Here is a 12,126-nt window from a genome sequence, read left to right as displayed (position 1 = left end):
GTCTTACTTACATAGAAATAAATTGTAGGAAAAAATTTATTTGCTGATCATTGTTTAAATCTTGGAATTCCCGCTAATGATACTGATACAAAATGTCATTAACAGTTATTAATCCATGCTAGCCCATTAAAAACTAATTTAGCATTATGGTAAAAATGAGTCATTTTGAATCCTATTAACACTTGAACTAATACATAAATGAATCTGCACTAACATTTGAACTTCCTTCTCACTTCTCATACAATTTAACTTCTAGTTTCAATCAACTGATGTTAAAGTCTAAAGTATCCTGATGGGTGAAAAGAGAAGTGCATGACAACCAAGTAGATGGTCAAACAAGACAGTCTTTATTTGGTAGTCACAAAAAGGGCTGCAGTTTAGAACTTAAACCTGTAGTTAATGGTGACTGTTCTATCCAAGCAAAGTAATTAAGGAGAGCTATGAAATCTGAGGACTAGAGACCAGGAAAAAGAGGTAGCGTGAGCCCAGCCACTGTAAGCGGGTATGCACCCCTGTATTTCAGAAAGCGCAGGCAAGCCAAAATTACAAATTGCTTTCCTTACTGACTTGACCAAATAGTGTGTTTTTCCTCCAGAAATCTTGTCAAGGGTTGCATTTTATTGTACCTAGTATGGAATTAGCCCACAAAACAAAATCACATTTTTCAGAAGAAATATTATACATAATACATTCAGAATCACTGATTGCTTTTTCTTCGTTTTTTTTTCTGTGAACGTGTAGGTGTTTGAGTCTTTTGTATTTCTTCTTTTACACTGGATTTGGGCTGTTTGAAAACTATTTCATTATCTTTATCATCATCATCATCGTTCATTTCAGCCACTTCAGATTTTCGCTTCTCCAAAAATGTTGGTGTACAAACTGGTGTAGGGCCCTGGATTCAACAAGTAAAAGATTATAATACATAAAGTTAGAGCAATATCATTACTTTACCCAAAAAGTATCACATCCCCTCTATTTTTACAAGTTGCACCATGTTATTTTAGGCCTGTTTCCATCTTTTGGTGATATAATTACAGATAATAAAGAGCTTAGGTGCTTACCAAACAATATGGAAATTCACAATTCATTAAAATATAATAAGCTTCATTATAAGGAAGGTGTTAGATAGAAATTGCTAAATTACTAGTAAGGATCTACACCAAATGTTACAAGATTTAGTTTAAAATCTTAACAAAATGACAGTAGCAAAACTGCTTTTCCTCCTTCAAATTACTTCTGTAATACCTGGTGCCCAGGATATTGAAGACACTTTTACCTGGCTATCCACGGTCTTCTCAGGAGTGTCAGGACTGCATGAAACCTGTTGTTTCTTTTTCTTAGGTAAAACCTTCAAATAAAAAGGCTATCAATTTACATCTTAATCAGTCTTGAATATATTTTCCTATTTTATCTAATACCTGGCATGTAAAATGACAAAACTTTCCCTGGCTATTTGCAGACTTCCAGTGATCAGTTTTTGAAACCTTTTTTTCCTTTTTCTGTAAAATCTTAAATAAATAAAGTTATAAACTGGCAGTATTGCATCTTTCCTTTTTAAATTTACCATTAAATCCACATACATGTTATCAGTAAATACTCCCTAAATAACAGAACATTACAATTTAAAAAGCAAAACCCACAAGTATAGTGAATAATCTCCAGTAAAGGGCAAAACTATAAGAGGGGCCTGCCTGAGGGACTGGCAGAAGCTGCAGAGGTTGAATGGAAGGTCAAACTCGGAGCTGGATAATTCACAGAATTCTGAATTCAGGAGGAAGTAGGAAGAATGTAAAAGGGCGGGCACTGGACGCCTAACCTGGCTGAGTTCAGGCTCCCGGCAATAAAGTGAAGCATTTCTTCACTGAGCAACAAACAGGGTTCAGGAAAAGCAGTGCTTACACACTCATTTTCAAGCTTCACGGTCCCAGCTCCCTAATGGTTCACCAGAGTACTAGGGCCTAAGGCCTTGAAATAATGTTCCAGTACTGTTAAACACAGTGTTTGGGATTTGGGCAAAGAACTAACAACCAGATCAGCACTTTGGGAGGCCAACACGGGAGGATCACTGGAGGCTAGGAGTTTGAGACCAGCCTGGGTAACATAGCAAGATCCTGTCTCTACTAAATAATAATTAAAAAAAAATCTGCTGGGCGTGGTGGCATATACCTGTAGTTCTAGCTACTTGGGAGGCTGAGGTGGTAGGATTGCTTGAGCCCAGGAGTTTGAGGCTACAAAGACACTTCAGCCTGGGTAACAGAGTTAGACTCTGTCTCTTAAAAAAATCCAGAACAACCAGGAACTGGGCCAAAGGATAACTCAGCCTTCCAGTTTCTGCTAAGGTTTAAAGACCTAATAAACTTGGGAATAGATGCCAACCTTTACCAACTAATTAGCTTTCTGTAAAGAAGCCAACAGGGTCTATGGGAGATTGAAAACAATCTCAACATTTAGACAAGAAAAGCTGTAAGACCTTCACCTACTAGCCACACCCTTATGTCCTGCATTCTTGTTTTGTAGTAAAAGACATACAGCTCTCCTTACTGTGACAGATGAAGGAAAAATTCAGCAAGGCCTCCTTATTCTCCTTTTCCTTACAAGCAGGGAAGAAAGAACTGGATGAAAAACTGTGCTAACTCATCTTCATTTAAGTAGGCTTGCCGTATTTCAACCCTAGCTCATTGAATTTACAGAATTCATGTTTACTGGCTAATTCTGATATATAATTTAGGAGTATTTCCAGTTTACAAGATTATGAAACAAATAACCAAACATTTAACTCTGGTAATATCACTACTCTGGTAATCTAAGAGCATTATGGTTTAACTTCAATAACTTAAACACAGATCATGAAAGTTATGCAAATTAGATAACCCCTTTAAAAGAAGTTTCTTCTTCCCTACAATGAAAATAACAAGTATATTTTCTCATAAACCTTTGGGAAGAACCCATTATGTAATGTTTCAAAAATATAGCCCAAACTTAGTATGTGACAAGCATTGGACTAGATATCTTATATATAATAATAATGATGTGGATACATGTTATTACTGGTTAGATACAAAGCCTACCCCCAAGAAAAATCACAAAAAAATTCATAAAGGAGTATTTACCAATGAAGGAAAATCATAATCAATTCCTTTTTTAGCCAATCTTTCCCTGAGTAATTTTTCTTTCTTTTTAAAGCGCTTCTCCATCTTTAGTCTTTGTGTAAGTGTCCGTTTCTGATTATACCGTTTCACTGCTGGATATGACGGCTGTTTAAATGGAGTATTCCACTCTTTAAAAAGTTCATTGTGTACTTTTTCAGGTGGTATAACACAACCTATTTTTAAACAGGAAAAAAGAAAATTTTCAAACAAGTGGTTGGGAAGGGATTTTATTGTTAACTTTAGAATTTTCCCAGTGCCATTCCTCATGTCACAATCAAAATGATGAGGCTAATCTCGTATCAAAGTCACACATGAATCAATTCTACCCTAGTGGACTAAGTTAATGCTTTAAGACAGAAGCAACAAATGCTACAATTCAGTTCCCTTTCTGCTATTTTTCACAAGTCAAACACAGCACACTACTGACCTGGTACTCGTGGTTGACACCTTTCAGGTCACCTGCCCAGCCCATCCTCCTGGCAATGGCCATGCTTTTAATGTGAGAACAAACCCATGACCTCAAGCAGGATACTCAGATTCTCTCATAGCCATGGGAACTGGGGTGGAGATGCTACCTGGGCAGCCTTGGCAACTGTTTGGGCAGATATTTGTGAACTTGGTACCTGGAATGGCCACACACCACCATGGGCACAGGGAGGCCAGAAACTTAGCTCTGCCTTCCAAGGGCTTTGAGACCTGGATGGGGTGTTCAGGTTAGCCTCTGGAAACACAAAGTCGGAGGTTCCGTCTGCTCCTATCTGCAGGATGAACTTCTAACTGGGGTTGTCCCTCCACTACTCTTTCCGGGTTCTCTCCTGTGGCGGAACTGCAGCCAACGCCAGTCAGTTAGGCTGATTCTGAAATGTGATTCCTGACCTTTGATGTCATCCTGTCTAAAACCCATGAACGGGCTCCCCACTGCCCTCAGAATAAATTCTAAACTCCCTAATTTGGAAGGCCTTTAATAATATGACCTGTAGCCTATTTCTTCTTTTCTTGCTACTTCTCCTCACATTCCCCTCACAACCAGTGAGCCATCTCTGGCTTGGCATTTGCTGTCCCCTCAGCCAAGTACAGTTCAGTCTTCACTCCCATCCTCTTCACCTGGCTTGCTCCTATGTAATCTTCAGGTGTCAATTTAAATGATACTTTCCCAGGGAATCCTTCTATAGCCATTAAAGGTGGGTCAGCTGCCCTTCCTCTGGACCCCCAAAGTCACTTGTCCAATTCCACCTTAGTGTTAAAAACTTCTCTCATGCTGAAAGATTTTAAAATTCCAATTAGAATCTGCAGGATAATACACTTAAATCTTTGCATCATTCTGTAACAGAATCATCCCAGAGACTAACTGGCATGTCCAAGCAGCTAAGCCATCTGCCCTTCCGGCCAGTCACCCACCAGCAGCAGGCATCCATGCAACCCTACAGGTAAACAGCACTTACACTGCAAGAGTCTTTCACCAAAAAGGTAGTTGTTCATTGTTTCAGCAACTATATTGGCAACATCATCAGACTCAAACTCCACAAAGGCATAGCCTTTGCTATTTCCAGTCTGCAACGGAAAATCCACCATGAAAAGTAGAACAATTAAAATCTAATTCGACATCAAACTCTTACAATGTCATTTATTTAAACAATGTACATTAGCCCTTTATCAAGTAATATCATGATACCTTTAATTACAACTTTAATTCACATATTCCTGGGGAATATTATGGGAAAAAGAAAAGATCCAAAGTAGTCTGAATATGAAGGTGATTTTTCTGGTATTCCTGTAATTGTGGTTACATATGAGAAATACATAATCCCCATGGCTGGAATTTATCCAATAATAAAAGCCCATCATATAAAAAAGTCTTCAGCCAAAAAAGTAACCTGGAATAGAGCGGAAGTCAGGGGGCTCATTTCTAGCACCAGCTATGTCACTATCGAGCAACTCGGAACACTTCCAATTGATTCTCAGTTTAGTTATCTTCAGTGGGGGATTTTTGTAAAAATTAAAATGACTAAAAATCCATTTATAATCTCAATTCTCAAAGAAGTGGAAGAGACAATGTGAAATCCAATTCAATGTACCACCAATGTAAACTGATACAAACCTTTTGAAAAGTGATTTGAAAATATGTCATTAAAAAAAATAGTAACTTTATCCAATAATCCCAGAATGTTGGAAATACCAAGCAAACAGTCCAAAATAGAGACTAGTGGTCTTTACTATACAATAATTCTGGAAATGGTAAATTTTTAGTGCATCTCCTGAATGAGCAGGCTTTTTATAAGACAACTGGCCTAAATGCTTCAAAAAAGCCAACGTAAAAAAAAAAACAAACAAAAAAAAAACAATTATGTAAAAAATGGCAAGGAGATGGTTCTAGATAGGCTAATAGCTGTAACAACCAAATGTAATGGACAGACCTTGACTGGAACTCAGAACAGGTAGAGAAAAAAATAGCTAAAGACATTCTGGGACGACTGCGGATATATGAAGACAGTACATTATATACTATTATATTGTGGTTATGCAGAAGAATGTCCTTATTCTTAGATTTACGATGAAGTACTTAATGTATTTTGACTGCTGTTTTTTCCAAATGGTTCAACAAAACAAAAAAAGTGCATGTGTTTATACAGACACAGAGAGATGAAGCGCATGTGTTAGGGTGTTAGTAAAGGGTGAATCTAGGTGAAGGGTGAAGGGATGCTCATCACACTATTCCTTTTTTTTCTTTTTGAGACAGAGTCTCACTCTGTTGACTGGGCTAGAGTGGCATGGCGTCAGCCTAGCTCACAGCAACCTCAAACTCCTGGGCTTGAAGTGATGATCCTTCTGCCTCAGCATCCCGAGTAGCTAGGACTACAGGCGTGTGCCACCATGCCCAGCTAATTTTTTCTATATATTTTTAGTTGGCCAATTAATTTCTTTCTATTTTTAGTAGAGACATGGTCTCGCTCTTGCTCAGGCTGGTCTCAAACTCCTGAGTTCAAATGATCCACCCACCTGGGCCTCCCAGAGTGCTAGGATTACCAGCATGAGCTTTCTTTTTTTTCTTTAAAACATAATTGCTAACCCCACACTATTCTTTCTACTTCTCTGCAGACTTTGAATTCAAAATATGAAGTTAGAAGGAACAATGACCATACTACAATATGGAAAAACACTTACAAAATAACACCCACAAAAGGCAGAAAGTTTCTGTGAAAGACAAATGATAAGAGGAAAAGATATGAATAGGCAATTCACAGAAAAGGGAATTCCAATGATCAATGATATTTAACCTCACTAAGAATAAGGTAGAGACAAAAACCATGAGCAGGCTGGGCACCAAGGCTCATGCCTATAATCACAGCACTTTGTGAGGCTGAGGCAGGAGGACGCCTTGAGCCCAGGAGTTTGAGACTGCAGTGAGCTATGATCAGGTCACTGCACTCCAGCCAGGGCGACAGAGCGAGACCCTGTCTCAAAAACAAACAAAATCAAAAAAGGAACCCCAAACAAACCCATGACCATTCTATACTCAGTGACCCCGAGGATATGGGGTAAAGCAACACTTTTCAAACACACAGTTTGACCTTTTAGGGGGTAATAAAACCAACTTAGTAGGTCAGAAAAGTATTTTTTTTTTAAACTGAATAGAAAATCAGTGTATCACAAAAAACATGGTTTAAGTATTGTCTCATTCAACTTTCATTTTAGTTACGTATACCTAAATGTGTACATGTGCTGGTGTGTGCTATAAAACTTACTTCTTATTGTGGGCCAAAAGCTAAAACACTATTCTAGAAAAATCTGCCTATACCTGCAAATAATGTTCCTAGCAGCTTCACCTGAAGTGTGAAAAACTGTAAAATATCTAATGTTAAATAGGAGGATAGATAAACTTTAGTTATTAAGCAAAGAAACAGCAATGATAATAAATGCACTAGAGTTACAAGTTAAATGGATAAAGCTCAAAACAGATTACTGAATGAAAAAATTAAGTTGCAGGACAAATTTTTTTTGGAGACAGTCTTGCTCTGTTGCTCAGGATAGAGTGCCATGGCGTCAGCCTAGCTCAGAGCAACCTCAAACTCCTGTGCTCAAGCAATCCTACCGCCTCCGCCTCCTGAGTAGCTGGGACTACAGGCATGTACCACCATGCCTGGCTAATTTTTTCTATATATTTTTATTTGTCCAGCTAATTTGTTTTTATTTTTAGTAGAGACAGGGTCTCACTCTTGCTCAGGCTTGTCTTGAACTCCTGAGTTCAAACAATCCTCCCACCTTGGCCTCCCAGAGTGCTAGGATTACAGGCATGAGCCACCACACCTGGCCCATGATACAGTTTTAAAACAAATACTATATAATGTACATTGATTATAAATATGTAGTAAAGATTTTAAAACAGCAATGAAAAACACTGCATTTATGAATTCTCTGGGCAGGTGAGGGGGGACTGGGGAAACATACAAAAGGGACCTCAAGTCTAACTATAATCTATTTTATTTCTTTCTTCTTTTTTTTTTTTTTAAAAACAGGGTCTTGCTCTGCCTCCCAGGCTAGAGTACAGTGGCATCATCATAGTTTACTGCAACTTCAAACTCCTGGGCTTGAAGTGATTCTCCTGCTTCAGTCTCCCAATTAGCTGGGACTACAGGCAAGCGCTACCACACCTGGCTAATTTTTCTATTTTCGGTAGAGACAGCGTCACACTCTTGCTCAGACTGGACTCGAATTCCTGGCCTCAAGCGATCCTCCTGCCTTGGCCTCCCAAAGTGCTAGGATTACAGGCATAAGCCACCACACCTGACTATAATCTATTTCTTACACAAAGATCTCAGGCAAGTATGATATCAAGTTGACATTTGACAAAACTGAATGGTGGTATACCTGGGTACCCAGATATAATTCAGTAAATTATTCCCTAGTAGACTTCAGGATGTTTGAAATATCCGCAGAACAAACAACCAATACAAGTAGGAAAACGAGGGGGAAGAAGAGGGAGGGGGAATACAAAGAAAATGTTATTTTGGTTAGGATGGCAGACAGCATTTTAAATTAAGATTTCCTTTAATGTTATTCTGACAAAATAAAATTTAAAACCCATGGTTTTATGACAACTAGCAGATTATAGATGTACATCCTATCCTCTCACATGCTAAACAAATTATCTACTATAACTACGTAGGGAAATGTAGAAAATAGCATTAAAAAAAAAAGAGAAAATTGCCATCAAATTGGTACTGACTGATTAACACTATGGTGCTCAAAGGGTGGTGGTGTGCACCAGGGATTCGGGGGTTGGAAGGGTAGTCCCACATCTGAGGGATGTGGTGAGCATTGTGGAGGGGAAGGTCATACCTCTAATCCTTGCTAGGGAGAGGCAAAGATATAAAATGTAACCATAATGTTAAAACACTCCCAGAAGTTGATGCTATTTATAATTTATAGATCACAAAACTGAAGCATGAAAATGTTATATAACTTGTCCAACTAGCAAGCTGTAGAGTCAGGCCTTGAACCCAAGTAGTATGGCTCTAGAGTAACTATTCCCTATATACACCTTTGCTACCATGTTTCTCCAAAAGTAAGACAGGGTCTTATATTTACTTTTCATCAAGAAGATATCCTAGGGCTTATTTTCAGGGGATGTGTTATTTTTTTTAAGTACGGTACAACAATCTACATTTATTCAAATACAGTTAAGTCGTCTTCTTCTGAAACATCATAAGTCTCCAAACCCCGAACTCCATCCTGAACTTCTTGTGACTCTATTTCCTTTAGAACTATTGGCCCCAATCTCTCATGTCAAGCAATAGAGCTCTCATTAACCACTTCGGTAAGGTGCTCACCGGCCATGAAACCTTGCCCACAGCCCGCACTCATAGTCCGCACGATAGTTTGTGCTGTGCATTGACAACGAATCCGTTTTGCTCTTGTGTGATGAGGAAAGCTTTAAAGCACTGAAAGCTTGCTTTACTTTATAGGCAGCTTTCCTTGTAATGTAAATCAGAATAGGTAACATATACATATATGTGTTTTCATTACGTTATTTTTATTTTTTTTTATTTTTATATTTTATCATACTCTCTAGATCATGTGCTTTCATTACGTTATTTTTAAATGTTTACAATTTTATTTTGATAAATGAAAAATTAGAAAAGTCAAGTTTTGTTATTAACGCTAAAGTCAACGCTTGGCTGTGCGCGTTCATCTGTGGCTATCAACTATAGTTGAGGCTCGTACCTAAGTGTTAAATGAACGGGGCTGGCTTATTTATCAGAGATCCAGTGAGCACTGGGTCCAATCTGCACAGTGGAGCAGAAATGATCTCTTTGGGCTCAGTAGGAGACTGCATGCTAAAGCTTTCCCCCTATCCCCTGGTGTTTGTGGGGGGGTGACAGAGGCCCACGGTGCTGAGTAAAATTGCAGCCACAGCTTTCCCTCTTCCCCCTGGGGACACACAATACCTAAAGTGGAGTGTCCTGCTCCTCACTTCACTGAGGAGACTTTCCCCTCAAAGCCTCAGCTTGCAGCACGCACAGGATGGCCAGGACCTGACGGGGAAACTGACCTTGTTGGTGGGGCTACCCGCACCTTTCCGGTCACCTCTGGGATAGTAGCTGTCACGAAGGGGCAGATGAGAAGGGCTGCTCATCATCTTCTTTACCGCTCCACCACGAAACGCATGGGTTGTGCAGATACACTGCATACCCACACCCATCATTAGGTCTTATTTTCGGGGTAGGCCTTATATTGCGCAAATGCTTAGAAATTCTGCTAGGGCTTATTTTACGGGTAGGTCTTATTTTTGGGGAAACAAGGTGTTATAGGGATGCCTGTAACAGAGGCTAATATAAAAAGATGTATGAACCTGGTGCTCAAACTGAAGTTCATTTGCCAGAATTGTCAATTTAAGGCAAGGATTTGGGCAATGTAAAACAATAAAAATAACAATGACTTTGATCTTGTGGCTCTTTCAGATTCTAAACTTCACCCACTCCCCGGCTCCCTTTGGGAATGAAGCCTGATAAGCAACAATGTATAAGTGAAAATGCTTTGTAAACTGTAAAAGATGATATACATTTGAGACACACCACAAAAAATCTTACCCTTTTACTTCTGGACAGTCTTAATCTTGTAATAGTGCCAAACTGGGAGAAATAATCATGGATCTGGCTTTCATGAAGTGTGTTAGGTAGGTGGCCCACATAGATTACTCCAGGCTTAAGTTTTTCTTGCTTTTGTCGCTGAAGACATAAAGACCAGGTTAAGTTAAACATTTTTAAAATAAGAAAATCACATCACAACAGAACTTGCAAAACCTGCCTTGTATTTCCACTTTATCACAGTACTAATTAAAGAATTAGCCGTTTACTGTCTATCTCCCCACAAGGACAATCGTCAAGCAGTCATCGTCTTCTCAGCCTCACATCACAGCACTAAGTACAATCTAAGAGCTCAATAACTACATGTTAAATCAGTGGATAAGCAATTACATTTTCGAATATGACATTTTAAATCTTCGGCCCAGGGAACTCCACATAAATGTACCCTTCAATTTTGTTTGCAGATCACTTTACTTGTTCCTATGCAACACTTTTCCAGAAGCTTTTTTTTTTTTTTTTTTTTTTTTTTTTTTTTTTTTTTTTTGAGACAGAGTCTCGCTTTGTTGCCTAGGCTAGAGTGAGTGCCGTGGCGTCAGCCTAGCTCACAGCAACCTCAATCTCCTGGGCTCAAGCGATCCTTCTGTCTCAGCCTCCCATGTAGCTGGGACTACAGGCACGCGCCACCATGCCCAGCTAATTTTTATATATATATATTAGTTGGCCAATTAATTTCTTCCTATTTTTATAGTAGAGACGGGGTCTCGCTCTTGCTCAGGCTGGTTTTGAACTCCTGACCTTGAGCAATCCGCCCGCCTCGGCCTCCCAAGAGCTAGGATTACAGGCGTGAGCCACCGCGCCCGGCCTCCAGAAGCTTTTAACCTTCACAATTATGAGACCTTTCGGCGTCTCAGTCATTGTACCTTTAGATTCCGTAGCAAGAACTTTTAAAGTTTTCCAGTGTATTTTATGCTAAAAACCAAAGAAAACATAAACTTGATATCTCATGGGCCCTAGTGAGCAGTTAAAATTTGGCAGATATTGTCTTCCAAGAACTGCAAAATCACCATCCAGGCATACAGACCTCCCAAATGGTGTGGTAAGTCTGGGGCTCCCATTTTCGGGGCAAAGCTGAAGCGTGACGGCTCTAACCTGGGGTTAATCTGCGGTATAAGAGTGCTCATTCCCTCCAGCTAGGTCTCTTTTCCTCCTCTTGTGTCACTCCAGTACTTTCCCTTACCTTCCATATGCAGACTAAGGCCTCCGCGGCCAAACCCCTCCATTATTCCCCGACCAGCGTAAACCCCCTTTTCTCAGAAACCTCGGCCTCCAAGCTGACGCAGTGGGCGCCCGCCCTGGAGACCCCAGAGACGCCCCCAGAATCGGTCGCCGCTTCCCCTCAGCCTGGCCGCGGCGGCAGCTTACCGGCTTCATGCGCCGGCGGCGAACCTGCATCACCTCCTTCTGAAACTCGTCATCTTGCTGCGGGTACAGCGACAGAATCGGCCCGGGAGGCTCAGTTAAAGCCGCCATGCCGAAAGCTGCAAATGCGACAAACTCCACGCGGCGCGCCCGGAAATGCTGGGCTCTCTACGCCTTCAAAGCGGAAGTAGAGGCAGGAGAGGGGCGTGGCGAGGCACGCGCGCGGGCGGGCCGCGGGGTGGGGCCGAGCGAGCTCCAACGCCCCCTGCTGGCGGAGCGCGGCTTGGCCTCGCTTTGGAATGTCTACAATCACAGGCCGGGCGCGGTGGCTCAGGCCTGTTCTCTGAGCACTCTGGGAGGCTGAGGAGGGAGGATCGCTTGAAGCCACGAGTTGGACACCAACCTGAGCAAGAGAGAGATCCTCGTTTCTACAGAAGATGCAAAAATTAGCCGGGCGTGGTGGCGTGTGCCTG

The 12,126-nt window shown here is 40.6% G+C and overlaps 1 protein-coding gene across 1 annotated transcript; it reads right to left on the bottom strand.

The window, feature by feature from the left end:
- Positions 1 to 324: 324 nt before the first annotated feature.
- Positions 325 to 11,848, bottom strand: NIFK (nucleolar protein interacting with the FHA domain of MKI67). The gene is made up of 6 exons (XM_012747818.2): positions 11,657 to 11,848; positions 10,238 to 10,375; positions 4,592 to 4,700; positions 3,111 to 3,322; positions 1,277 to 1,348; positions 325 to 892 (listed from the first exon to the last, which is right to left on the bottom strand). Exons 1-6 carry the CDS (start codon positions 11,762 to 11,764, stop codon positions 698 to 700), a joined length of 834 nt encoding a protein of 277 aa, XP_012603272.2. The 5' UTR covers positions 11,765 to 11,848; the 3' UTR covers positions 325 to 697.
- Positions 11,849 to 12,126: the final 278 nt, after the last annotated feature.

The sequence above is a fragment of the Microcebus murinus genome, chromosome 8 (genome assembly GCF_040939455.1).
Source record: "Microcebus murinus isolate Inina chromosome 8, M.murinus_Inina_mat1.0, whole genome shotgun sequence".
In the NCBI taxonomy this organism is placed as follows: domain Eukaryota; kingdom Metazoa; phylum Chordata; class Mammalia; order Primates; family Cheirogaleidae; genus Microcebus; species Microcebus murinus.
The sequence above is the reverse complement of the archived record's forward strand: the minus strand, read 5'-3'. Positions and strand labels throughout refer to the sequence as shown.